Source organism: Paralichthys olivaceus, chromosome 13, assembly GCF_024713975.1.
Source record: "Paralichthys olivaceus isolate ysfri-2021 chromosome 13, ASM2471397v2, whole genome shotgun sequence".
In the NCBI taxonomy this organism is placed as follows: domain Eukaryota; kingdom Metazoa; phylum Chordata; class Actinopteri; order Pleuronectiformes; family Paralichthyidae; genus Paralichthys; species Paralichthys olivaceus.
The window spans coordinates 224,607-252,016 of NC_091105.1; the positions used below are offsets into that span (position 1 = coordinate 224,607).

The window sequence follows — 27,410 nt, forward strand, 5'->3', positions numbered from 1 at the left end:
GCAGTTACTACAGTAGTAGTACAGTAGTACAGTAGTACAGTAGTAGTAGTAGCCGAGTTGTGTGCCGAGTTGTGTGTCTGTGTCTGATTTTTTCAAACTCTGGAGAGAATCAAACAAACACAAAGTAAACGTCCAGTTCAGGTTCTTATAACTTCTGATCAGTGTTAATTGTTAATGTGTAAAGTGAGCGAAGGTGAGTGGGGGGGTGAGGACACAACACAGCCTGAGACAAGGACACTGGACATGGACTGAAGCAGCAACAGCGACGGGCCAGTATTGTTCAGTACCTACGGTACTACAAAAGGTACTGCAAAGAGTACTGTGACATTTTTAGAATTTCGGCATCGGCTTGGTACCGAAGTATCGGTTCTCATGACATCACTACCAGATACTCGTAGAAAACAATAGAACTAGTGAAAGACGTTGTGATAAAGGTGTAAAATAATGACTGACTGAGCTCCTCTGCATCAGCCACAGTGAACAGGTAACACAAGTACATGCAGTCTGTGGTACTGTGAGTACTTTGCTCCTACGAGTCAGGTTGGTTCTGTTGAAGCTCCAGCAGCTGACAAAGGTTCATCCTCTGAGGAGAATCTAGATCTTTCAGAAACTCCTCAGAGGATCTCAAAGGATCTTGTGGGTCTCTGAAGACCCTGGTCCTCCTCAGAGACTGGAACGATCCACAGCAGCTCCACGATAACAACATGATGTCATGGTTCAAAGGAGGGGACTGGTCAGTGGGCGGAGCTTTATACAGTTTGATGTCTTATCTCCAACTTAACCTGGAGCCGGTCAGCTGGTAAACATGTTACCATGGTGATTTACCCGGTAACAAGGGAACGAGCTTCATGGGACTGAAAACTCTGAATTAAACCTGAAGTTAACCACAAATCCTGTGTCGTATATTGGGGTGGAGATGATGTGAAGATGATGAAGGAACCTCCGATGACACCGTCTTAATTGTATAAAATGTTTATTACAAAAAGTTCAGCATCAATACAAGCAATGCAATCTGCCTATGGAGAGATCCGAAGTCAATGTGAATCTCTTCTAAGGGGGCAACTTTAACTCCTCGTTTATATCGGAGTGTTGTTTGCATAAACCTAAAGAAAACACATCTGGTTTTCATCCAGCTCTTCTCATTTGTTCGGTGACAGAAAAAGAGAAGGCACTAGCTCAAATTTAGTGTAGCACTTAGAACTGTGACCTAATGCCCTACCATACGTTCAGGCTTTCTCCAAATTCCTCAAAACCTGTGGACCTCAAACCTAAAGATACATTTCTTTTATGGGGAGGACTACACATCACACCACAGACACCACACCTGCTTCTCAGTTCAGGCCTCTGGACCAGGACCTGCAGACGCTTTAAAATTCAACTGTTTCGATACTTTCTGCAGCGTAAACATTCATAGGACCTCAACTCCCAGAGACCTGGGGGCCACCAGGGGCCCAGCAGTGTGTAAACTTTAAAAAATAATATTAATATAAGTATTATTATAATATAATAATAATGTGTCTTTTAAACTAAACAAATCGTCAAGAAGGGACATTCCTCCATCTTGTCCCATTGTCTCTTGTCTAAAACAACAAATATCAGTGGAGTTACATGAGACAAAGCCTGTGTTCTGACACCAGGGGGCAGCAGAGCTCCAGCTGTTCCCCATCCGGACTTCATTACCCAAAGTTCCACAGGGAGGGGGCGGAGGCGGGACTCTACCTGTCCACACCTGCAGAGTTTAGAGACTGAAGAAAAACAGACGCAGAAACACTGGGACATGTTCGGAGCTACAGAACCAGTCTGGGTCCACTGAACTGAACCATCTCATCCGGACTCTTCTGGTCCGGGTTCAGTCTGAGTCCACCTGGATTCACCTGAGACCAACTCAAGACGTCTCAACTTTTACCTGAAACAGGAAGTGAAGAGCAGGAGGAGCAGACATGGTGAGTTCACTTTTTATCTCCGGTGAGAAAAGACTGACGAAAACCTAATCCTGATCCTGGACCTGGTCCCGGTTCTAATCCTGATCCAGGACCTGGTCCCGGATCAGGACCTGGTTTACAGTGAATCAGAATCAGATCTCAGATCTGTTGCTGTTTTTGAAACAGAAGGATCTGAAAAAAAGTCATTGTTGATTTAGAAAATAAAAAACATTTACAAATAAAAATAAACAAAATGAATCAAAGAATCTGAATGAATAAAAAAAAGTTTGAGTTTTACATGAAACTGGTCGTGACTGTTTGAGACTCCGTCCTCGGGGGAGTACGGAAAGTGAACAGGGTCAAACATCATGATGCAAACAGTCTGTGCTTCATGCACATGTTAGCTTAACCAGGGGCCCCAGACCACCCCCAGACCACCAGGGGCCCCAGACCACCAGGGGCCCCAGACCACCACCAGGGGCCCCAGACCACCACCAGACCACCAGGGGCCCCAGACCACCACCAGACCATCAGGGGCCCCAGACCGGCCCCAGACCACCCCCAGACCACCAGGGGCCCCAGAACACCACCAGACCACTGTCAGACCTGTCAGACCAAACCCCTCATCAGGCCTAAGCCAATCAGAAGACAGCCAAGTGAGCTGGAGGAGGATGTTTCCTGTCAATCAATTTATTGATCATCAGATTAAAATATGCAAGACACACACAGACAGACACACACAGACACACACACACAGACAGACACACACAGACACACACACACAGACACACACACACACACACACCAGCAGTGTGTCGAGGGGAACATGTCGGGGCGTCACTGTTCACTGATCCTCAACACGACAAGATCCCACAAGACTGAGGAATTCTGGGAATTCAGGAAGGGGTGTGTCCCACCAAACACACACACACAAAGTTAAAGACAGAGATTTAAAAAATCCTGGATCCTTCTGACTGTATGACTGACTGTGTGACTGACTGTGTGACTGACTGTGTGACTGACTGTGTGACTGACAGTGTGACCGACTGACTGACTGACTGTGTGACCGACTGACTGTGTGACCGACTGACCGACTGACTGACTGACTGACTGTGTGACTGACTGTGTGACTGACTGACTGACTGACTGTGTGACTGACTGTGTGACTGACTGACTGACTGACTGACTGTGTGACTGACTGTGTGACTGACTGACTGTGTGACTGACAGTGTGACCGACTGACTGTGTGACTGACTGACAGTGTGACCGACTGACTGTGTGACTGACTGACTGTGTGACCGACTGACTGACTGACCGACTGACTGACTGTGTGACTGACTGACTGACTGTGTGACTGTATGACTGACTGTGTGACTGACTGACTGACTGTGTGACTGACTGACTGACTCACTGACTGTGTGACCGACTGACTGACTGACCGACTGACTGACTGTGTGACTGACTGACTGACTGACTGACCGACTGACTGACCGACTGACTGACTGACTGACTGTGTGACCGACTGACTGACTGACTGTGTGACTGACTGACTGACTGACTGTATGACTGACTGTGTGACTGACTGACTGACTGTGTGACTGACTGACTGACTGACTGACTGACTGTGTGACCGACTGACTGACTGACCGACTGACTGACTGTGTGACTGACTGACTGACTGACTGACCGACTGACTGACTGACCGACTGACTGACTGACTGACTGTGTGACCGACTGACTGACTGACTGTGTGACTGACTGTGTGACTGACTGACTGACTGACTGTGTGACTGACAGTGTGACCGACTGACTGTGTGACTGACTGACTGACTGTGTGACCGACTGACTGACTGACCGACCGACTGACTGACTGTGTGACTGTATGACTGACTGTGTGACTGACTGACTGACTGTGTGACTGACTGACTGACTGTGTGACCGACTGACTGACTGACCGACTGACTGACTGTGTGACTGACTGTGTGACCGACTGACTGTGTGACCGACTGACCGACTGTGTGACTGACTGTGTGACTGACTGTGTGACTGACTGTGTGACTGACTGACTGTGTGACTGACAGTGTGACCGACTGACTGTGTGACTGACTGACAGTGTGACCGACTGACTGTGTGACTGACTGACTGTGTGACCGACTGACTGACTGACCGACTGACTGACTGACTGTGTGACTGACTGTGTGACTGACTGACTGACTGTGTGACTGACTGTGTGACTGACTGACTGTGTGACTGACAGTGTGACCGACTGACTGTGTGACTGACTGACAGTGTGACCGACTGACTGTGTGACTGACTGACTGTGTGACCGACTGACTGACTGACCGACTGACTGACTGTGTGACTGACTGACTGACTGTGTGACTGTATGACTGACTGTATGACTGACTGTGTGACTGACTGACTGACTGTGTGACCGACTGACTGACTGACCGACTGACTGACTGTGTGACTGACTGACTGACTGACTGACCGACTGACTGACTGTGTGACTGACTGACTGACTGTGTGACTGACTGACTGACTGACTGACTGTGTGACCGACTGACTGACTGACCGACTGACTGACTGTGTGACTGACTGACTGACTGACTGACTGACCGACTGACTGACTGACTGACTGTGTGACCGACTGACTGACTGACTGTGTGACTGACTGTGTGACCGACTGACTGACTGACTGACTGACTGTGTGACTGACTGACTGACTGACTGTGTGACCGACTGTGCGACTGACTGTGTGTGCGTGTGTGTGTGTGTGTGTGTGTGTGTGTGTGTGTGTGTGTGTCTAAGTCTAACATTTGTGCGATCCACAGACTAGGTATGACTCCTCCCCTCTCCCCCCTCAGGGCAGTAAGGAGCGTTACCATTGGCTGGCCCAGAATGTGAAGGTGAGTGGTGTGGACGACATGGTGCTTCTGTCCAAAATCAGCGAGGACGCCATCACAGACAACCTGAAGAAGAGATACATGGACGACTACATCTTTGTATCCTCTGACGTTCTGATCGAATCACTTCAGGTCTTTGATTGGAAATAAAGTTTTCAAATGATTATTACGTGACGGCAGAATGTGAGATAAATGACACCTTCTGGTTCTGGTCCTTGACCTGGTGTCAGACCTACATCGGTCCAGTTCTGATCTCAGTGAATCCGTTCAAACAGCTTCCATATTTCACTGAGAGGGAGGTGGAGCTGTACCAGGGAGCGGTAAGATAACCACTCACAAATGTCTGAATTTATGACATCATTAACCATCCTCATCCCCCCACCCTCCAGGCCCAGTATGAAAACCCCCCCCACATCTACGCACTGGCAGACAACATGTACAGAAACATGATGATTGACAACGAGAACCAGTGCGTCATCATCAGGTAATAAACACACGCTTCAGCAGACATGTAACAAACATACATAAAGTCATGTCTTAAAGGGTCAGGTGATGTATGAAGTATAACATCACACACACAGACACACACACAGACACACACACAGACACACACACAGACACAAACGTGATCACACACGTGTGTAGAGGAGCTGGTTCAGTGATGAATGATGGAGACTGTGGTGATCATCTCTGTGAAACAAGCACAAAGTCAAACTCTTGCTTCTGTGAGTTTAATTCAGCGTCTGCAGATGGACTCAGTACAATCACCTGAAGGACATGTCCACATGAGCACAGAACGTAGGATCATCTGTGTTCTCATACTCACAGCCCCCTCCCACTAAGCATGCAAAGGTATTTATTACCCTCCTGTAGTTTCAATCAGTGGAGGAGACATCCTGTCCTTATGTGTTCACACGTTCTGTGGACGACCCCTCTGTGAGACCCCGGGTGTTTGATCCCAACCAGAGATACCAAGAGATGCCCTTTTAGATAAACCATTCGGTCAGTCCTCCACATACACATCTGCTCATGCAGTAATACCTACACAAAAGACACATTTCCAATACAAGACACAGAGGAGCAGTAAATTACTGACAGAGACGCTAACAACTATAAAAAATATTTGACGTCCAAACATGAAAAGACCTGAAGTGATCACTGTAAGCAGATTATCTAAATGCAACGATTCTGTCCCTTGATCTCTACATACGGTTGATTCCACTGTAGCTTGTATGTTGTAGTACAGGCAGGCCGCACCCGTGTCAGTGTCGATCAGGGGCGGGGCATCATTAAGGTGGGTCAACATTGTGATGGCTGTCGGCCAATGGCATCGTCCATGAGCCTCTGGACACTGGGGGTACTATGGGATTATGGGGTGGCAGGTGGTCCTTGTATAAGCAAAGTGAGAGCTTTGTCTCTATCGTCTCCATTAAGTCAAACTGGTGGGTGTTGGACTTCACCAGGTTTGTCACCAATTCTGCTCATGATTTGCATATCCAGGATTTCAAGGCACAGCCGTGGTGAGGTGTCCTATTTGGGAACCTCAGAACTGCATCCTCTCTTTTTCCAGATGATGAGGTTCTGTTGGCTTCATCGCACTGTGACCTCTGGGGCAGACGGGGGAGGTTTGCTGTCGAGTTTAAGTATCTTGTGGTCTTACTCTCGAGTGAGGAGAAGACGGAGCGGCAGATAGAGAGTTGGATTTGTGCAGCATCAGCCGTAATGTGGGTGTCGTACAACGCTGCTGTGGTGAACAGGGAGCCGAGCCACAAGGCAGAGATAGGGGGACCTCGGAGGAGAGTCAGCTGAGGTAGTTCAGGAACATGGTCCCCTCCCGCCTTTCATTGGAAGTTCATCGGAAACGTCCAACTGAGAAGAACCCAGGGCTCGACCCATAACGTACTTTTTGAATCTTTGTTGTTTGAATCTTTGTTGTCTCAGCGGTGAGAGTGGAGCTGGAAAAACTGTTGCTGCCAAATATATTATGAGCTACGTGTCCAAAGTGTCTGGAGGAGGAGACAAAGTACAGGTCAGTACACAATATTTCTCAGACTACTAGTCAAAGTACAGATTAGAGTATTGATTAGTACACAGTACAGTGTTTTACTTGCTGCTGATGAACATGTGACTGTGTGTGTAGCATGTTAAAGACATCATCCTGCAGTCCAACCCTCTGCTGGAGGCCTTCGGTAATGCCAAGACTGTCCGCAACAACAACTCCAGCAGATTTGTGAGTAAATGTATAAATGTCCACACAAACAGATGTGAACAGAAACAGATGTTTACAGAAACAGATGTGTCTCCTCCTCTCAGGGTAAATACTTTGAGATCCAGTTTAGTCAGGGCGGAGCTCCTGATGGAGGAAAAATCTCCAACTTCTTGTTGGAGAAAAGTCGAGTTGTTTCACAGAATGAAGGAGAAAGAAACTTTCACATCTACTACCAGGTACTACAACACGTACTACATTTGCTACTACATGTGCTACAACATGTGCTACAACATGTGCTACAACATGTACTACAACATGTACTACATGTGCTACAACATGTGCTACAACATGTGCTACAACATTTTATATAACATGTGCTACAACATTTTCTACAACATGTGCTACAACATGTACTACAACATGTACTACATGTACTACAACATGTACTACATGTGCTACAACATTTGCTACAACATGTACTACAACATGTACTGCAACATGTGCTACAACATTTTCTACAACATTTTCTACAACATGTGCTACAACATGTACTGCAACATGTGCTACAACATGTACTACAACATGTACTGCAACATGTACTGCAACATGTGCTACAACATGTGCTACAACATGTACTGCAACATGTACTACAACATGTACTACATGTACTACAACATGTACTACATGTGCTACAACATTTGCTACAACATGTACTACAACATGTACTGCAACATGTGCTACAACATTTTCTACAACATTTTCTACAACATGTACTGCAACATGTGCTACAACATGTGCTACAACATGTGCTACAACATGTGCTACAACATGACCTCAATGTGACTTTACTCTGACCTTTGCCCTCAGCTGTTGGAGGGGGCGAGTGGGGAGCAGAGGGAGAACCTTGGGGTCACGACCCCTGACTACTACAGCTACCTCAACCAATCAGGAACCTACACAGTGGAGGATGTCAACGATAAGAAGGAGTTCTGCGACACGATGGTCTGTGGACCTGTTTATTAAACTGTCTGTCTTTTGACCTGTCTGTCTGTTTTCTAACCTGTCTGTCCTGCAGGGGGCGATGTCAGTTGTGGGTCTGTCTGTGGAGGATCAGGACTCGGTTCTTCAACTCGTTGCAGGAATTCTTCATCTAGGAAACATCAGTTTCAGAGAAGAAAACAACTATGCTGTGGTTGAAAGTCAGGACTGTAAGATCCGCAACTAGACCTTACGTGGTTCTCATCTTATGTTCTTGTGTTCTTATGATCTCATGTTCTTCTGTTCTCCTCTTCTCATGTTCTCCTCTTCTCATGTTCTCCTCTTCTTATGTTCTCCTGTTCTCATGTTCTTGTGTTCTTGTGATCATATGATCTAATGTTACAGTGTCTCTCTGTCCCTCCTGTTCTCCTATTCTTCTGTTCTCCTATACTTATGATCTCATGTTCTTCTGTTCTCATGTTCTCCTCTTCTCATGTTCTTCTGTTCTCATGTTCTCCTGTTCTCAAGTTCTTCTGTTCTTCTGTTCTCCTCTTCTCTTGTTCTCCTCTTCTTATGTTCTCATGTTCTTCTGTTCTCATGTTCTTCTGTTCTCATGTTCTCCTGTTCTCAAGTTCTTCTGTTCTTCTGTTCTCCTCTTCTCTTGTTCTCCTCTTCTTATGTTCTCATGTTCTTGTGTTCTTATGATCTAATGTTACAGTGTCTCTCTGTCCCTCCTGTTCTCCTGTTCTTCTGTTCTCCTCTACTTATGATCTCATGTTCTTCTGTTCTCATGTTCTTCTGTTCTCCTCTTCTCATGTTCTTCTGTTCTCATGTTCTCATGTTCTCATGTTCTTCTGTTCTCCTCTTCTCATGTTCTCCTGTTTTCATGTTCTCATGATCTCATATTCTTGTGTTCTTGCAATCATATGATCTAATGTTACTGTGTCTCTCTGTCCCTGTCTCTCAGTCCTGGCGTTCCCGTCCTTTCTTTTGGGGATCCATCAGGACGGTCTTTGCAGTAAACTGACCAGCAGGATTATGGACAGTAAGTGGGGCGGGAAGACCGAGTCAATCTCCGTCACGCTGAACACGGAGCAGGCGTATTTCTCCAGAGACGCTCTGTCCAAAGCTCTGTACGCCCGACTCTTCGACTTCCTTGTCGACGTCAGTTTAACTCTCTGCTCTCACTTTACGTCCAATTTCATACTCCTGTCATTTTACACGTCACTTTATTGTTTTATTTATGTGTGTGTGTGTGTGTCAGTGCGTTAATAAAGCCATTCAGAAGGACCAGGAAGACCTGAACATCGGCGTGCTCGACATCTACGGCTTTGAGATCTTCCAGGTATTTACAACTTTCATACTTCACTGGTTCACCTGCTACATGAATTTACTAGCCCTTAATCCAAATCCAGTTAATCTTGACCGAGTTAATCTAAACCCAGTTAATATAAACCTAGTTAATCTTGACCGAGTTAATCTAAACCAAGTTAATACAAACCAAGTTAGTATTAACAGTTAATCTAGGCCGAATTACTCTGAACCTGCGCTAACTTAACCACGGCCTTTAGGGCTGATCTGACTACAACTCATCTGGTTATTAAATTGTTCTTACAATGATCGGCTCGTACAAAGAGAGAAAGTAGAATATAACACTGGTAGATAGAAGTTCCTGCCTTTAGGGTCAATGAACAGCATTCTGGGAAATTTAGGAAATCAATTCTGGTAGAGGATGAAAGTGAAATCTGTTGGGGTGTTGACTTCTGCTGGTGAGAACAGGTAGTGACTGATGTTATTTATATTATATTATTGTGATCTAATTTTAGTTTTGTGACGTCTTTCAGAAAAACGGCTTTGAACAGTTCTGCATTAACTTTGTCAACGAGAAGCTGCAGCAGATTTTTATTGAACTCACACTAAAGGCCGAACAGGTGACCCATCGTGACATCATTATACAAACACACACATCTTTGACTGTTCTGTCAATCATTTGATCTCCTCTATGTCGCCTGTTTTTTTCTGTCTGTAGGAGGAATATGTTCAGGAGGGAATCAAATGGACGCCCATCGAGTATTTTAACAATAAAGTGGTGTGTGACCTCATCGAGTCCAAACTGGTGAGTCGGCCAATCATAGAACAGACTGTGGTCAGAAAGGTCACCGATGAAGATGAAGTCTTCTCAACTGTAGAATAAGGTTTATATTATATATGCTGAGCGAGTTGTCCACTAACAAGAGGGTCGGGGTTCGATCCCTCGTCTCCCCCTTGTGCCCAAAGTGTCCTTTGGCAAGATACTGAACCTCTCTCTCCACGTTGAGTCTTTCTTCCAGTTAAAGAGTCAGAGCTGCTCAATTGAACTGTTGGTTTCTCTACAACTTTAAAGTCTCGACCTTCATATGTAAAGAACCTTGATGTTTATCATGATTTGATGATGTGCAAATAAATTGAATTGAAAAGTTCTTAGACCAACCATTTTACAAAATGTTGCTTGTCAGGGAGTTTTAAATATTTCTTACATTGCCTTCTAATCATCACACTGATGGTGACCCTCTCATAATTTCCCAGAATCCTCTTGGGATCATGAGTATCCTGGATGATGTTTGTGCTACGATGCACGCTAAAGGAGAAGGAGCAGATCAGACGCTGCTACAGAAACTTCAGGGACAGATCGGCACTCACCAACACTTCAGCAGCTGGAACAGAGGGTTCGTGGTTCACCACTACGCTGGGAAGGTAGCTGTCTACCTGTTCACCTGTCTACCTGTTCACATGTCTACCTGTTCACATGTCTATCTGTCTACCTGTTCAAATGTCTACCTGTTCAAATGTCTACCTGTTCACTTGTCTACCTGTTCAAATGTCTACCTGTTCACATTTCTATCTGTCTACCTGTTCACATGTCTACCTGTTCACATGTCTATCTGTCTACCTGTTCAAATGTCTACCTGTTCAAATGTCTACCTGTTCACATTTCTATCTGTCTACCTGTTCACCTGTCTACCTGTTCACATGTCTACCTGTTCACATTTCTATCTGTCTACCTGTTTAAATGTCTACCTGTTCACTTGTCTACCTGTTCACCTGTCAATCTGTCCGTCTATCTCTGCAGGTGTCATATGATGTCAGCGGTTTCTGTGAGAGGAATAGAGACGTACTCTTCAATGACATCATAGAGCTGATGCAAAGCAGCGAATTGTAAGTATTGGGATGCACCTGTCCTGCGGGACGTACCTGTCCTTTGGAGATTTGGAGATTTGTCCTGTTAAGATATATCTGACATTTTGTGTGAAGGTTCAGACCTTGTGACGGATCAAGTTGGTGTGTGTTGTGTTTGTGCTCAGTCCGTTCATCAGAGCTCTGTTCCCTGAGAACCTGGAGGCAGAGAAGAGAGGGCGTCCGTCCACCGCCAGCAGCAAGATCAAGGTGAGAGAGTGTGATAGAACTGAATTGATTAATTAATAAATAATACAACTCAAAGTTAATACATTAACGTTCAACAACACGACGCTGCCCTTATCTTTCAGAAACAAGCCAACACTCTGGTCCAGACCCTGATGAAGTGCACGCCTCACTACATCCGCTGCATCAAACCCAACGAGACTAAACGACCTCGAGACTGGGAGGACAACAGAGTCCGACACCAAGTGGAGTACTTGGGCCTCAGAGAAAACATCCGGGTCCGCCGGGCTGGATATGCTTACAGACGGGTCTTCAACAAGTTCCTGCAGAGGTCAGAGGTCCTATTATCCTCATAACGCTCATCGTCAGAAGGGCCCAGTTTGATCTGGACATGTTACCAGAGAATCCCAGGGATTCAATTCAGTTTTATCTGTATATCATGAAATCCCAACACACATTATGTGAAGACACTTTACATAAATTATAGAGAAACACAACAGTTCCCTCAACAAGGGAGAAACGTTCCTCAGTAACAGAACAACAAACATGAATGTGCTGCAGGTACGCCATCCTGACCAAAGAGACCTGGCCTCGGTGGAAGGGTGACGAGCGCCAAGGAGTACTGCACCTCCTCCACTGTGTGAACATGGACCAGGACCAGTTCCAGCTTGGCAAGACCAAGGTCTTCATCAAAGCTCCAGAGTCGGTATGAAACTTTAGTGTACAGGAAGTGTTTCATCCCATGGTAAAGTTTCAAAGTAGAAGCTGTGACTCAGGAGAGAGAACAAGTTGTCCACGATCCAGACACTGAACCTCCAATTGTCCCTGATGATGAAGACAAGACGAAGGAGCTGAAGTTCTACATGAGAACCAGAACATCAGAACTGTCCTGAACTAGACTGTTCAGTTTGAAATGTTTCAGTGCTTCTGTTATTCTCTCTGCAGCTCTTCCTGCTGGAGGAGATGAGAGAGAGGAAGTACAATGGTTATGCTCGGGTCATCCAAAAGGCGTGGCGCAAACACATCGCTGTCCGCAAGTATGTCAAGATGAGGGAGGAAGGTAAGACTGTTGTCTAAGATGTGACTAGGAATCGGCTTGACAGGTTTGGACGGCATCTTTCTCTTTAACAAGTGATGAGTGGTTTCTTCCAGCGTCCGACGTCCTGCTGAACAAGAAGGAACGTCGCAGTAACAGCATCAACAGGAACTTTGTGGGTGACTACATTGGAACAGACAACCATCCCGAGATCAGACAGTTCGTCGGCCGCAGAGAGAGGATTGACTTTGCTGACGTGGTGGTGAAATACGACCGAAGATTTAGGGTAAAAACTCAGGAAGAGTCGGAGTAGGTTTTGTTTCAGACACAACGCCCAACTGAACTCTCGGTTCTGTCCCACAGACGGTGAAACGAGACCTGATCCTAACACCAAAGTTCCTGTATCTGATTGGTCGAGAGAAAGTGAAACAGGGTCCAGATAAAGGTCAGATCCAGGAAGTTCTCAAGAGGAAGATCGAACTCAACAAGATCCAGTCTGTTTCACTGAGGTACAAAACCAGAATTAGATCATAGGTAGAACTAGAACCAGCATCAACACCACAAAGAGAACCACGAGTGGGACTAGAAGTAGAATCAGTGAAGTTTTTGAGTCCACAAAACACTTGTGGAGTCTCAGGGGGAAACAGAGTTCAAGCAGAATCCAACACAACTGAAGTAACAGGTGACTGATTCTTCAGATGTAACAAAACAACGGTCTCCGTCTCTCTGTCTGTCAGCTCTCTGCAGGATGATTTCTTCGTCGTTCATGAGGAAGAGTATGACAGCGTTCTTCAGAGCATCTTTAAAACGGAATTCCTCAGTTTACTTGTCAAACGTTTTCATGAGAAAACTGAGAGGAAGCTTCCACTGAAATTCAACAACCTGTGAGTCACAGTTTAAACCAACTCACTTACTGAAAACTAACTGAACTAATTTAAACCCTTCACCTGAAATATAAAAATGTGAATAATACTTCAGACTAATAATCGCTAATTTGATCAAAAGAATTTAAACTGATTTGATAAAACATGTTTACTTTCTGTAGTCTGGAGTTTAAGGTGAAGAAGGGGGGCTGGGGTCCGTTCAGCTCTGCAGGATCCCGACAGATCCAGTTCCAGGTGGGTCAGGGGGACGAGGCGGTCCTGAAGCTCAGTGGAAAGATGCTGCAGGTGTCCATTGGACCAGGCCTGCCCAAGAACTCACGTAAGTTCTGACATGAGTCAGTCATCGTCACATTGTTTTGTTTGCTCCTTGTCACTTCCTGTCTGTTTGATTCATAGGACCGACGAGGAAGGACAACCGAAAGAGCCGCTACATGGGTAACCAGGCTCCACACAGCAATCAGTACAATTCAGGTACCATTTAGAGAAAGAAATAACCAAACAAGACATCACCCGATGTTTTCAATGTTGGTCTGAATTATTATTTTTTTCCTTAGCGCCTCACTCAAGAGGGGGCAGAGCGCCCAGAGGTCCCGCCTCCTCTAGAGGCACCCTGCTGAGGCAGCAGTCTAGCATGGAGCAACCCAGTCTGCCCCGCTTCCAGAGCCAGCGCCGCCCCAGCCACCATGCCCCCAAACAATACGACATGGGCTTCATGGACGTCCCTGAACAGGGCGCTGCAGGGTGAGACCTCTGGGAGCAACCCGGTGTTACCCGAACAACCAGGGTCACCACTAACCAGTGCAAATCTGGTATCACTGCTACAACCACTCATATAACAGATATAACCCTTGTCTTCAGTGAGGGTCAGTAACTGATCCAGTAAAACTACTGGACGTTAGAACCAGTATAACCAGAAGTGACCCACTGAACTGTGACTCACCTGTATCCTCATAATGGAATCGGGTTAAATATCCCCTTAAGATCAGATGTTATTCAGGTTTTAAGTGACCTGGAGTCTGTCTGGTTCAGACCAGAAGCTCTCCAGGCCCTCTCTGCTACACTGAATAAATATGGTGGTGTAATACCTGTGTGTTGCCTGCAGGCTGCAGCGACGCCGGTCGAAGGAGGTGAAGCCTCTTCCTGGAGCAGGTCGACCTAAACCTGCTCCCAAACCAAAGCCTCGGTGTCCTCAGTGCAGAGCTCTGTACGCCTACGACGCCCAGGACACAGACGAGCTCAGCTTCAACACTGATGATGTCATCGACATACTCACTGAAGGTACTGCTCATACAACAGACTGTAAATAAAGATAGTCAGCATGACGCCTCCTGGTGGCTGGCTCATCTTAGATAGTTCTTAGACTAGTCGTCCGTAGTTAAAGTCAGACTGCTATCTGAAGACTCGATTTCAGACTTTTCCTTGGTCTCAGACTGTCTAAGATTGGTCTTGGACCCAGTGTCACACTAAGTCCTGAGCTCTGTCTTGGACTAAGTCTCGGTCTGTCTCAGATTGGTCATGTACTCAGACTCATCCCCAGGCTCTGACTTAGTCTTGGTGTCAAACTCTGTGAAAGACTCATCCTTCGTCTCTGACTCTGTCATGGACTTTAACTCGGTGTTGGACTCGTACTCTTGTCTCTGATTTGTTCTCTGAATCTGTCTCAGTCTTGGATTCGTCCTCAGGTGTATGTGTGTGTCCTCAGATCCGTCTGGTTGGTGGTTCGGCCGGTTGCGAGCCAGAGAGGGAATGTTTCCTGGAAACTATGTGGAGAAGATCTAGACTTGGTCTCTGGGGTCAAAGGTCAACGGAGCTCTCAACACATGGAAGAGGAAACAGCTGATGACTGAATATGATGATGTCATTCATAAAGACAACATGTTTGAGTCAGCGAAGGCATCGTCCTCAGAGGTCAGAGGTCAGCTACTCCTGACAGTGTCTCTAATGCTGCGTTTAAATGTCCCTGAGTGACGTTGGTCTCTGCTCGTCTCTGACGAGCCGACACAACTCAACAGTCTGTGTCAAGTCAGAGCAGCACCCCCAACAGGCTGCAGTCTTCATTACAGGCAACAACATCCTGTCACATGTTCTTTTTACTGAGGATGAACAGAAACTAAACATCACACTGGAACATTCAAACTTCACAAGAGAAATATAAAAACTGCTTTTATCCTTTTGATTGAAAAATTAAGTTTTTACATGTAAAACTGCTCAGATCAGATTTTGAACCTGAACATGAATGTTGTTTTAGCTCAGAGATCAGCTGACTCTGGAACAGCCAATAAAAACACACCTCAGAACTGACCTGAGTGAAAACTGATGTTTATCTGTTTAATTCCTTTTAATAAATGATCAACAACTACATTTCCCAGAATGCCTTCACTGACTGATGGAAAGTAGTTTTTTTTACAATTGAAATGGTACAGGACCCTTTACACGGTGACTCTTTAAGTGTTTTAGAGCCAGAAACAGAATCTGACATATAGATTAGATTTGTCATTTGCGTTCATTGTCTCCACAATTGGCTGCATTCACCCTAACAGAATCAACTTGGACCATATAAACAAGATGTCTTTTATTTTTACAACATTGAAATGACACATTGGTCAATGAAACCTGTAAAATATTTTTGACCTGACTTTGAGTTTCTGTAATAATATATAAAATTGAACTTTTCTAAAGAATCCAGTTTTGTACCTCATAGAACAACTCATAGTTACACCTGACAAAGAAATGACTGTTAGAAACAATCATGTGAACACATCAGTGATATAAACTGAAACATGAACATACTACAATCTGATGATTTTTAAAATAAACTAATATTTCTTCATGTTACTACAACATGAAGAAAACTGGTTTTCAGCAGTGTAATGTCATCACAGTTTTAGTTAGTATTTTACTTTATTTGTAAATTGTTATGTTCCTTCACTTTGTTCCGGATATTGTACAACCTTTCTGATTGAATCTTTACTCAAAAAATAAGAATATGTTTTAGTATAATTTGAATTGTAAGAACGTAGCTGTTAAATCTTGTCCAGCTCATTTTTAACGTGCAGCACCAAACTCTCGTATGTCCGAGGTTTGAATGTATCCCTGAAGGCGACATGACCTTTTACCCGCCATGTTAACGACACTCACGCTCAGGTTGAAGTGACAGGAGCCGCTAACTGCTAACTGCTAACCGCTAACTGCTAACCGCTAACTGCTAACCGCTAACTGCTAACCGCTAACTGCTAACCGCTAAAGGGAGATGGAGGAGTTTCTATCGAGCTGCCACCGAGCCGTGCAGGTAACACACACACACACACACACACAGGCTGTGTTAGCCTGTTAGCTCAGGTTATGTAGCTCATACTGGTTGAATGACTTCCGGTCAGTTACACTTTTCACAATAAACTTTCGGTCATTAAATCATGTGATTAAAAGATGTGTTCGACTTGGTCTGACTGATCTTCTGACGTCACGTTTAACTTCTCGTAGCGTCAGTGACGAACAACGACCGATCTCCCAGCTTTTGATTTGTTGTTCTAGATGAAACAGATGTTTTTAAAATACTCATGTCACTGAAGCCTTCAGCCAATCAGAGCAGAGCTGTGACGACACAGGCGATCTTTTAAGGTCACGTGACCTGGTGACGTTTTTGCAACACTGGATGATCATGCATTGTGTTAGGACAATCATGCATGCATCATGTCATGTGATTAATGTGATCATCATGTGATTGATGTGATCATCATGTGATGAATGTGATCATCATGTGACGAATGTGTTCATCATGTGATTATCATGTGAGTAATGTGATCATCATGTGATGAATGTTATCATCATGTGATTAATGTGTTCATCATGTGATTAATGTGTTCATCATGTGATTAATGTGATCATCATGTGATGAATGTGTTCGTCATGTGATCATCATGTGATGAATGTGTTCATCATGTGATCATCATGTGATGAATGTGTTCGTCATGTGATCATCATGTGATCATCATGTGATTAATGTGTTCGTCATGTGATCATCATGTGATCATCATGTGATTAATGTGTTCATCATGTGATCATCATGTGATCATCATGTGATGAATGTGTTCATCATGTGATCATCATGTGATGAATGTGTTCGTCATGTGATCATCATGTTATCATCATGTGATGAATGTGTTCTGGTTATGTAGTTTTAATGTTGAGCTCCATGTTCCGTGTTTAAACGGTGCGTCGTGGTTCTCGTCCTTCAGGCGAACACAGAGCAGCCTGGTCCTTTGTTCCACATTGTTCTGGGTAACGAGGCGTGTGATGTGGACTCGGTGGTGTCCGCCCTGGCCTACGCCTACTTCCTGTCCAAGGTGAGATCAGTCTGTTGATCAAATAATTGCTTCCTGTCAGTTTTCCACATTAAAAGTGGACCGTCCTCTCTCTCTCAGACTTCGCCCAGTGAAATGCTCGCTCTCCCTCTGATGAACATCCGTCAGTCAGAGCTGCTGCTGCGTTCAGATGTCGTCTTCCTGCTGCAACAAACTGGATTGTCTCCAGAACTCCTGATGTTCAGAGACCAGCTCGACCTCCGAGTCCTGCACCGAGACGGACGCCTGCAGCTGACACTGGTCGACCACAACGTCTTACCCAGGTAAACAACAGCACATGACAAGTAAACAACATGTGACAAGTATGTTAGCCTGCATAGGTATCCTCGTCCATGACTAGAGGTGAGCATCTTCACTGGCCTCTCAATCTCAAAAACCTGATGAAGCAAAGTAAATGTCAGTCCTGTACGTGTCCTAATAACGGTGTTAGAATTATTCAGCGATGGAAACCCGCTGAAACTATGAACGTAGCTGAAAACACGATAATGTTCAGTCACTGCATCGATGCAGAGTACACGTCTGCATCGTGATGTATCTAAGAATCGAGAAATCTCCAAACCTCTATCCATGAACGTCTGGTTTCTGAAGTAGATGAGCACACCTGTCTCTCTCCTACAGTTCAGACAGTGACCTGGAGGGGGCGGTGGTGGAGGTGATCGACCATCACCTGTTGGAGAGAGAGCCCTCTCCCTCTTGTCCTGTTACTGTGGAAACAGTGGGATCCTGCGCTACCTTGGTAACGGAACGCATCATCCAGAAAGCTCCACAGATCCTGAACCAGCAGCTCGCTCAGCTGCTCTACGGTAAACAGTGTGTGTGTGTGTGTGTGTGTGTGTGTGTATGTGTGTGTGTGTGTGTGTGTGTGTGTGTGTCCTGGACCATGATCACAACAAGACTTGTGGACACACAACATGTCTCCTCATCTTCATCAGTAACTCCTCCTTCATCTCTATCAGACATGTCCTCATGTACAAATACTTTAAACCTGAAGTCACAAACTGTTTCTTCTAATGTAGAGAATCTGTTGTTGTGTTGATGTCTTCAGTTCATCAGCATCTATTGTCCTCGTGTCCTGGAGACGGATCCTCACATGAGACTCTGAGCTTCAGTTACTGCTCAGAAAGTGTCTCTGTAGTTTGACTCTTGTTGAGTGAAGGACAGAGGACGTTGTTGCTTGTTGACATACTGTATGAACACGGCTCCAGAGTGCAACCATTGTGCAACCACACATTGTGTGTGTGTGTGTGTGTGTGTGTGTGTGTGTGTATAGCGGCCGTGGTGTTGGACTGTGTCAACATGGCTCCTGCTGCTGGCAAAGTGACTCCTAAAGACAGTCAGTATGTCTCCATGTTGGAGAATCGTTTCCCCACTCTGCCACAGAGAGGCGCTCTCTTCCAGTTGCTGGAGAGTGCCAAGTTTGACGTCTCAGGTGAGTTCACCTGTTCTTTAAGGTATTCATTGCATTATGAGAAGTATTTATTTCTGTATTTTGTAATATTTATTTTGGTATGTTTTAGTAGTATAGTATTTTGTGGTATTTTCAGCAGCATTTTGTTGTATTTATTGCAGTATTTTGTCCTTAGGTCTGAACACTGAACAGATGTTGTTGAAGGACATGAAAGCTGTTTCAGGAAGTCTCAATGTTGCTGTTTCTGTTCTCTACATCACACTGGAGGTCAGTACACACTATACTGCATACTGCCCTGCATAGAATGTATGACTGTACTGCATCAGAATAGTGCGCATGCACAAAGTCGTGTGCTGCCTGTTACGAGCGCTCCCGATACCCAACCACTTTTTCTGATTCTGATACTGAACTACACTGTACAACACTCGTGTACGTGTGTGTGTTAGGAGTTCCTTCAGAGGGCGGAGTTGGAAGCGGAGCTCTCAGGTTTCTGTCAGGGGTTGGGATTTGATTTGCTGCTGCTGATGACCATCTCCTTCACTGAGAGCAAAGAGCCAATCAGAGAGCTTGCTGTGTTCAGCCACAGCCGCACCTGCAGGCAACAGGTAAACATGATCGGACATCGTCTTGACTGATGGGTGTGTTTGAGTTGCCATGACAATCACAGCTGTCCACCCTCCTCAGATGAGCCACTACCTGGAACAGGCTTGTAACCCCGCCCTCAATCTCTGTCCAATCAGCAGCCCCCATCCTCACATCACAGCCTATCAGCAAGGTAACCTGTCCAAGATTGAAAACCACGTTTCCACAGTTTCGCTAGAAAATGTTGTGACGTCCAGTGACCAACGGTTCCATAGTAACAGTTGCGACACTTTAAACATAATGACAAAAGTAAACTGGATAAAAAGATGTGATGACGGTCGAAGGTCAAAGGTCGCCTTTATTCAACAGTAACTCAGAAGAGACGCTGCAACCTGATTGGTCGGTGGAGGCAGAGTTTGAACTGGTTCCTTCAGATTCTTATTGATTGATTTCTACTGACACAATGTTTGTTAAATCCAGGAAACACATTGGCGTCTCGTAAGAAGGTCCTCCCCATCGTGAAAGTTTTCCTGAAGGAGCTGGACGGAGATGGTTGCCTGGGAAATGTGGAGGAGGAGGAGTCTCGGGTCCCTCCAACTCCAATGAACAGTCTGGTGGAGGGTTGTCCCCTGGACGACGGCCTGCCGCACATCAGCACTCAGGACCTGGTGGAGAAGGTCAGCAAGATGGCTGACAGAGGAGGGAACTGACCTCTGACCTCAGCAGGAAGTCTGAAAACGATGAAGGAACCGAGACGATTAGGAGTTTGTTTATGTTTCAAATCTGAACATGGGCGATGTCAAAAGAACCAACAACCAAATCTTCAGAACCAGTCGGAGGTTGGTGTGTTTTTCTGGATCGGTTCAGACTCTGACACCAGACTCTTAGTCTTGCAGTGTCACTGTTCATCCAAAGGGGCTTCAGGGGATAATAATAATAATCAATTATTAACAACTGAAACGTTGATAATGACAACAATCAATGCAGATTAAAATTTCTGAAGGTTTGTCAAAGTTTGTTACAGTTGCTAAAATCTGTTTCTAGACATGAAAACACCAATGTTGACTCAAATCAGCATGTTAACCAGCTAGCTTCGGCCTTTTGTCACCCCACCCGACAGGGACCGCTTTCAGAGAAAAACCAACATAATGAACCTTAAGTGAAACTGTCCCTGAACAGAAGGAAGACAGAGCGCAACACTTTGTTTCACTATATTATCTGAGTATCAAAATGCCATGCTTGCTAGCGTGGAGTAGCATACAGATGTTCTTAAGTCATTTTCAGATATATGAGTCAGTCCAACATAATGTCTGTCTCTCTTGCCCCCTTCAGGCCCTCAGAGTGAGTGCTCCTTCTCTTTGTTGTCTCATGTAAAATCGTTCTCCTACATGAAGTCGTCCAGTCCGAACATGCAGCAGTTTCAGAGAGCTGAGGACCAGGAAAAGTCTAACAATATTCATGCTCCATCGCTAACGTAGTTAGCACACACGTTAGCACACATCGTTAGCCCAATTCATGCTTCTGCGTTGAAGCTACATCATAGCCCACGTGTAGACATGTACCCTACGCAGAGCCCTACGTTGTACTCTCTGACGTGCACCTCCCCAAAAATGAAACTATGCGTCAAGGCGACGCAGATCAGAGCTGTGATTTGTCCGCTTGATAGCATCTCCAGAAGGCGTGCCATTTTTGAATTGAGATGAAGGAAGGAACACGGACAACGTCTTTATTTTGTTGCAGTTCTTTAATAAAATCTATTTGCTCTTCAACATCTATCAGCTCCAACATGATCCGCTTAGTAACACACGCCATTGCTACGTGCGTACCTATGGCGTAGCTCCGACGCAGAAGCATGAATTGGGCTTGAGCTCGGTTTACTTTAGTATTAACGTCACTGTTGCCCTGAACCCTGTTCAGAAATCTGTCAGATCAATAAAGTTTTGTTTGATCGTTTGGTTGAATATTGCTATTGACGTTTTATTGATCAATTCAAATATTCAATCAATTCAACAACATAAAGATTTTATTTCACAGTTGTCATCGCATCCGTCGTGTGTCAGAAAGTGGTGACTCCATGTTTCTCTTGCTTTACTGTCCTCACTTGTCTCCCACCGTCCTCACCTGTCTCCCTGTCCTCACGTTTCCTCTGTCCTCTGTCCTCACCCGTCCCCCGCATCCTCACCTGTCTCCCTGTCCTCACGTTTCCTCTGTCCTCTGTCCTCACCCGTCCCCCGCATCCTCACCTGTCTCCCTGTCCTCACGTTTCCTCTGTCCTCACCCGTCCCCCGCATCCTCACCTGTCTCCCTGTCCTCACCTGTCTCCCCTGTCCTCTGTCCTCACCCGTCCCCCGCATCCTCACCTGTCTCCCTGTCCTCACCTGTCTCCTCTGTCCTCTGTCCTCACCTGTCCCCCGCATCCTCACCTATCTCCCTGTCCTCACCTGTCTCCCCTGTCCTCTGTCCTCACCTGTCCCCCGCATCCTTACCTATCTCCCTGTCGTCTGTCCTCACCTGTCTCTCACCTGTCCTCACCTTTCCTCTGCCCTCACCTGCCTGATCTCAACATCAATCTGATTCTTCTATGTTGTAACACTCCCTGCGGATATTTCACAATAAGACATTGACTGAAGAGCAGGACTGAAGGGTTGGAAAGACTTTTATTGTGAAACAGGAACAGGAAATTATGAGTTTGCAGTAAGAGGAAGTTATTATGTGTCTTCTGTTTGAAAACAGTTTCATTTACAAGAAATTCTTTTCATTATAATGTAATAAATGTTATTTTGTACTTGATGGTGGAATCAAAACTCAACGAAAAAACAAAAAACATGTTTGAGACATTAAAACTTCTCAAGTAAGATGTATTTTATACAAATGAATACATGAACTCTGTTCTTTAATCTGATGAATCTGTTAATATGATCAATAATCTGATCATATGTAAAGACCATCAGTGACTGTATATAAACATGATACATTTGTCAGCATTAGGACCCTGAGGACTCCCGTCAGGTCCTTGTTCTTTAAATACGTCTAGCAGCTGATTGGCTGATATTTATAAAGTCAGAGGAATCTGATATCCTGTCTCACCTGTCTACAAAGAGCAGGTGAGTGTCGACCAATCAGACGGCAGCTCTGCTGTGAAATGTAACTGAACCTGTTGAGCAGAAAGAGAGAGAGGGCGGCCGAGTGGGAACTCCCTCAGAGAGAGAGGAAGCTGTGACACTGACACACACACACATCGTTGAGCAGGCACATACATGTTGGTCAGAACACGCTGTGACATCATCGTGACATCATGAGTGGCCACACGGACAGGTATGTAAAAGTAACACTGTGTTTCCTGTACCAGAAGAAAGAGGACGTTTGTTTGAAGTTGTGTTGTTGTCGTGTTGCGTTCTTTCTTCAGACGCTCAGTGAATGAGTCGTGCCATGTTAGTGATGTCAGCTGACTTCCTGTCTGCTGTGGGTCATCAGACAGGAAGTCTGAAATCGTTCATATCGTCAGTTTTTCTCTGTGCAATATCTGATGCCTACATTACCCACAATGCATCAGGGTCTGCTGCTAGGTGCTACAGCTTCCTCTAACGATACATCTGGAGACACCTTGCGGTACTTTGAGACACCTGGAGTCCCCTGGAGTCCCCTGGGGACACCTGGGGACACCTGGGGACACCTGGGGACACGTGGCTCTAAATCAGATGTGATTTCTTGAAACGCTCAGTCTGAACAGATGTGACCTGAATCTGAACCAAAGTAACGTTGACGTCTCTTTAGATGAACATCCCTCATCATGTGGTGCAGGAGGGGGGGTCAGCTGGTGAAAACCAACATGGGGGACAGAAGTGATGGAGGTCCTCAGTGGAGGGTCAGTGAGGTTTCAGACCTCACGAGTATTTAGAATGAAACATCAGGAGAAACCTGAGGAGTCGGAACCGTGTGTGTTTAAAGTAGAAACGATCTGTGGCCTCCATGTTGATCAGACACTTCTCCTGGTTTAGAATCACAGAACCGCAGCTGTTCGTCCTGTCGGACCCTGAAGGTAACACATTGGAAACATGACCCCCCCCACACACACACACAGGCACACAGAGGTGGGGTTATCTGAGTGGGCGTGTCACTTTGCTTCACTAACAACAAACAGAGGAACAATGGAGCCCCGCCCCTCACCTGCTCAGGTGAATCAGAGTGGTCAGACTGGTTGGTGTGTGTGAGTGTGTGTTTGGTAGGTATTCATGTCTTGTGGGGTCCTCACTTGATGACGGTGATGATCTCTGTTGTTCCTGCAGGGGCCCTGTGGGGGCCTCAGACCCCCCCAACATCCAGGACATGGAGCTGAGGGAGGAGTGGCAGGATGACGGTTTCCCCAGGTCGGTGATGTTTGACCTTTGACCTCCTCAGGTTGTTTCCTCATCTGTCTTAGATCTGTCTCCTGAATCCATCAGTCCAATTGTTGCCATGACAACAGAAACACAGAGTCCGACCACAGCTTGTTAAACACAAACAAGGACGCTCAGACACGAGACATGTAAACACTGATGACCACATGCTGCTCGCGGCGCCACTGTGAAAGAAGTAGAGAAACGAAAGATGAGAATTATTTACAAATATTTAGATTGATATGAAGTTTGAATGAACTTAATTGGTTTGATCCAGGCCTCTCCCAGAGGATTGTGGGAGTCTGGAAGCAGAGCGTCCGTCAGGAGGTGAGTAGCTGAACATCCTGAGACCATGAATAATTTAAATTCTGATCAACTCACAACATGAAACAAGTTCAAACATGAATCAACAAAATATTTCAGACAAACAGATTCAGAAAATAATGTTTTATTAATTTCATCTTTATTTATTTTAATGTTTTGCTTCTCCTGCCCCACCCCTGCTCGAAGTAGCCCCATCCACCAGCCTCGCCCTATCAGGTACGGCTGTGGGTGGGGCCAAGAAGCGCTTGGCGGCCCCGTCTCTCAGCCTGACTCTGAGCCGCAGAGATTCTCATGACCCCAGTAACGATGGCTTCTCAGCTGCCGCTCTGTCTGCGACGCCAGACGACACGCCGTCACTGGACATCAACCTGGAGGCGCTGGAGACACCGTCGGGCAGTGAGACCGGGACTCTGCCTGACAGCGGCGAGCTGGAGTGGGATGGTGAGTCAGACATCAGCTGATTTATTTTGTCATTGCTGCTCGTTTTTTTGTCTCTATGTGACCATGTGACCTCTGACCTTTTCTGACAGATGACCTCTCTCAGATGGAGAGGGGTGGGGCTGTGGGCGTGGTCAGAAGCCCAGTGGAGCATTCAGATAGTTTGATGGGATTGGACCAGGTGGACACCAGGGGGCGCCGCTGGAGGAAGTTCTGTATCTCCGGACAGGAGTACCAGGTCAACATGAGTGTCCTGGAGCCATACCTGCAGGTCCTGTCCCACGGAGGTCAGAGGTCAAACACTTCTTACCTGAAACTGACACATGCACTGCCCACTGCAGGCAGAGAGCAGTAACTACAGGCCAGATACTGAACTGTTCAACAAATACAAATATTGAATGTCCTCTCCCCAGACTTTTTATTATTTTATAACACAACAACAGGGCAGCAGTAGCTCAGTCCATAAGGATTTGGCTTGGGAACCGGAGGGTGGCCGGTTCAAGTCCAGCATGGACCATAAGCATGGAAGGTGGACTGGTAGCTGGAGTGGTGCCAGTTCACCTCCTGGGCACTGCTGAGGTGCCCTTGAGCAAGGCACCGTACCCCCCAATTGCTCATAGGGCGCTCTTCCTGGGGGCTGCCCATCACTCTACCATCTCTCTCCAAAAATGTGCATGTGCATGTGTGGGATTGTGGGTTAATGCATGTATAAAATGAAAACATGAGTGTAAAAAGAATTTCATAAAGTTTAAAGTTTAACTGTAACACCTATCACCTGTGTGGTGTGGCACACTCCTCTCATTGGTTGTCAGGTTACTATGGGGACGGGATGAACGCCATCATCCTGTTCACCTCCTGTTACCTGCCTGAGAACACGGTGGACGACTATGAGTATGTCATGGACAACTTGTTCAGGTGAGTCGACAAGTTTCATCAACCTGAGAACACAAACATGGTGTCACTGTGTGTGTGTGTGTGTGTGTGAGAGAGAGAGAGAGGACAATGTGTGTGAAGACATGTCTTATGGACAGGTACATCGTGGGGACGTTGGACCTGATGGTCTCGGAGAACTACCTACTCGTCTACCTGTGTGCGATGGCACCGAGAAACAAACTTCCCTCCATCAAGTGGCTTCATCAGTGTTACACATCCATCGACAGAAGGTACGCTGGTTTTACTCTGCAGGACATCTCTGCGGGGTGGAGCTGTCCTGTTTCCATGGTAACAGATGTGTGACATGTGTGTCTCCAGGCTGAAGAAGGATCTAAAGGGGCTGCTGGTTGTTCATCCTGCCTGGTACATTAAGGCTCTGATCACTGTCGTCAAACCGTTCATCAGGTGGGACTCACACTTGTGACATCATCACTTCTTCTAAATGTTTATCTTCCGTCCTTTACGTTGTCATGGTTGTTAAATAATACATCCACTAGAGGGCAGCACAGAGTTGACCCTGTGGTTGACCTCTGACCTGTGTCCACAGTGACAAGTTCAGCAGGAAGATTCGTTTTGTTCAGAGTCTTCAGCAGCTTTCACAGATCATCCCCACAGAACGACTCCAGATCCCTGACGCCATCCGCCAGTGAGAACGCACTTCTACTGTTCTACTATGTTCTATGTTCTACTGTACTTCTACTGTGCTCCTACTGTTCTACTGTGTTTTCATGTACCTCCACTGTCCTTCCACTGTTCAACGGTTCTTCTACCGTGTTGTACTCCTCTATTGTGTTCTACTGTTTTGTCTTTGTCTACCGGGGGAAATTAGTTTTCACAGTCATTCCACTGCAATCAACACGAATAGACACATTCTGCTTTACGTCTGTTTACTCTACTTCTACTTTTCTACTGTGTTTTATATAGTTCTACTGTGTACTACGACTATATTCTCCTTTTCTACTGTGCTCAACTGAATTACACTGTTGCATTGAGTTCTACGGTACCTGTACCATTCTGTTGGTTCTCCTGAGGTTCTCATAAGGTTCTTGTTGACTGTGTCGTGGCAGGTTTGATGACAAACTGAACAGATGAAAACCGACTGAGCACATGATGGAAGCTGAAGGTCAGAGATCGCTGTTTCCTGCTGACCTTTGACCCTGTTTATTTGTACAGTGTGCGGGTGTTTGTAAATCAGTGACTGTAAATAAAGTTGATTTAAATGTTGTTGGAAGTTAGTGTTGACATGAAGCAGATCTAAGTAAACAGAAGAGAACACGACGTCACTGTGAAGCTGACCTTTGACCTACAAGTTCATCTGAGACGTTTGTTCCTGATGTTTCTGAGCAGCTGGAGAAAAGAGTGAGGCTCCGCCCACACTGATACTCATAACTGTTGCTATGGTAACGCCACAAGTTTTTCTTTGGACAAACTGAAACTTTTCAATTGACGCACATGTCTCTTCCTGATTGGTTCTTATGTCACATGACTCGACTACCAGCAAAGTGTCACAACATTAGGTCAAAGTCATTGATCCCCTGACCTCCGACCTCCAAGCATCAGGCAGTTAAAAGAATGTCAACTTGATTCCAACATGGCCGACACGTTGGCGTACGTCAGTGAATTATGTAAACAAACAACAGGGTTTTAAACATGT

The 27,410-nt window shown here is 45.7% G+C and overlaps 3 protein-coding genes and 1 long non-coding RNA gene across 7 annotated transcripts; 3 read left to right on the forward strand and 1 right to left on the reverse strand.

The window, feature by feature from the left end:
• Nucleotides 1-1,690: 1,690 nt before the first annotated feature.
• On the forward strand, nucleotides 1,691-15,695 carry myo1eb (myosin IEb). Its single transcript, XM_069536765.1, has 27 exons — nucleotides 1,691-1,943; nucleotides 4,790-4,927; nucleotides 5,059-5,148; nucleotides 5,218-5,312; nucleotides 6,770-6,857; nucleotides 6,969-7,058; nucleotides 7,142-7,273; nucleotides 7,905-8,039; nucleotides 8,113-8,245; nucleotides 8,983-9,179; nucleotides 9,280-9,360; nucleotides 9,860-9,946; nucleotides 10,045-10,131; nucleotides 10,581-10,748; nucleotides 11,125-11,210; nucleotides 11,357-11,438; nucleotides 11,540-11,745; nucleotides 11,976-12,120; nucleotides 12,360-12,474; nucleotides 12,567-12,736; nucleotides 12,814-12,959; nucleotides 13,188-13,334; nucleotides 13,496-13,653; nucleotides 13,731-13,805; nucleotides 13,889-14,075; nucleotides 14,437-14,612; nucleotides 15,037-15,695. The coding sequence occupies exons 1-27, from the start codon at nucleotides 1,941-1,943 to the stop codon at nucleotides 15,111-15,113; spliced, it is 3,294 nt and encodes a 1,097-aa protein (XP_069392866.1). The 5' UTR covers nucleotides 1,691-1,940; the 3' UTR covers nucleotides 15,114-15,695.
• Nucleotides 15,696-16,439: 744 nt separating this feature from the next.
• prune (prune exopolyphosphatase) lies at nucleotides 16,440-21,646 on the forward strand. The gene is made up of 10 exons (XM_069536768.1): nucleotides 16,440-16,517; nucleotides 16,553-16,623; nucleotides 17,570-17,677; nucleotides 17,756-17,958; nucleotides 18,314-18,498; nucleotides 18,966-19,124; nucleotides 19,279-19,370; nucleotides 19,550-19,708; nucleotides 19,788-19,878; nucleotides 20,166-21,646. Exons 2-10 carry the CDS (start codon nucleotides 16,585-16,587, stop codon nucleotides 20,393-20,395), a joined length of 1,266 nt encoding a protein of 421 aa, XP_069392869.1. The 5' UTR covers nucleotides 16,440-16,517; nucleotides 16,553-16,584; the 3' UTR covers nucleotides 20,396-21,646.
• Nucleotides 20,385-26,980, forward strand: bnipl (BCL2 interacting protein like). 4 transcript variants are annotated; one of them, XM_069536771.1, is made up of 10 exons: nucleotides 20,385-20,524; nucleotides 23,972-24,052; nucleotides 24,339-24,388; nucleotides 24,572-24,826; nucleotides 24,916-25,110; nucleotides 25,636-25,738; nucleotides 25,855-25,986; nucleotides 26,075-26,161; nucleotides 26,304-26,402; nucleotides 26,824-26,980. In XM_069536771.1, the coding sequence occupies exons 1-10, from the start codon at nucleotides 20,475-20,477 to the stop codon at nucleotides 26,846-26,848; spliced, it is 1,077 nt and encodes a 358-aa protein (XP_069392872.1). In that variant the 5' UTR covers nucleotides 20,385-20,474; the 3' UTR covers nucleotides 26,849-26,980. The 4 variants fall into 4 exon arrangements, with proteins under 4 accessions (XP_069392872.1, XP_069392873.1, XP_069392875.1 ...); XM_069536772.1 differs by having other exon boundaries at nucleotides 24,575-24,826; XM_069536774.1 differs by lacking the exon at nucleotides 20,385-20,524 and adding an exon at nucleotides 22,621-23,000 and having other exon boundaries at nucleotides 24,575-24,826.
• On the reverse strand, nucleotides 21,141-22,549 carry LOC138413471 (uncharacterized). Its single transcript, XR_011245827.1, has 2 exons — nucleotides 21,868-22,549; nucleotides 21,141-21,806 (listed from the first exon to the last, which is right to left on the reverse strand). It is a non-coding gene; the product is annotated as an uncharacterized lncRNA (long non-coding RNA).
• Nucleotides 26,981-27,410: the final 430 nt, after the last annotated feature.

Bases quoted from the DNA above. Each gene is read 5' to 3' on its own strand.
- prune (XM_069536768.1), top strand. From the start codon at position 16,585: ATGGAGGAGTTTCTATCGAGCTGCCACCGAGCCGTGCAG. The intron at 17,959-18,313 runs GTAAACAACAGC...TCTCTCCTACAG, and splicing joins GACCACAACGTCTTACCCAG to TTCAGACAGTGACCTGGAGG. The intron at 18,499-18,965 runs GTAAACAGTGTG...GTGTGTGTATAG, and splicing joins GCTCGCTCAGCTGCTCTACG to CGGCCGTGGTGTTGGACTGT.
- myo1eb (XM_069536765.1), top strand. The intron at 8,040-8,112 runs GTCTGTGGACCT...TCTGTCCTGCAG, and splicing joins AGGAGTTCTGCGACACGATG to GGGGCGATGTCAGTTGTGGG. The intron at 10,132-10,580 runs GTGAGTCGGCCA...ATAATTTCCCAG, and splicing joins ACCTCATCGAGTCCAAACTG to AATCCTCTTGGGATCATGAG.
- bnipl (XM_069536771.1), top strand. From the start codon at position 20,475: ATGGGCGATGTCAAAAGAACCAACAACCAAATCTTCAGAACCAGTCGG. The intron at 26,162-26,303 runs GTGGGACTCACA...CTGTGTCCACAG, and splicing joins GTCGTCAAACCGTTCATCAG to TGACAAGTTCAGCAGGAAGA. The intron at 26,403-26,823 runs GTGAGAACGCAC...GTGTCGTGGCAG, and splicing joins ATCCCTGACGCCATCCGCCA to GTTTGATGACAAACTGAACA.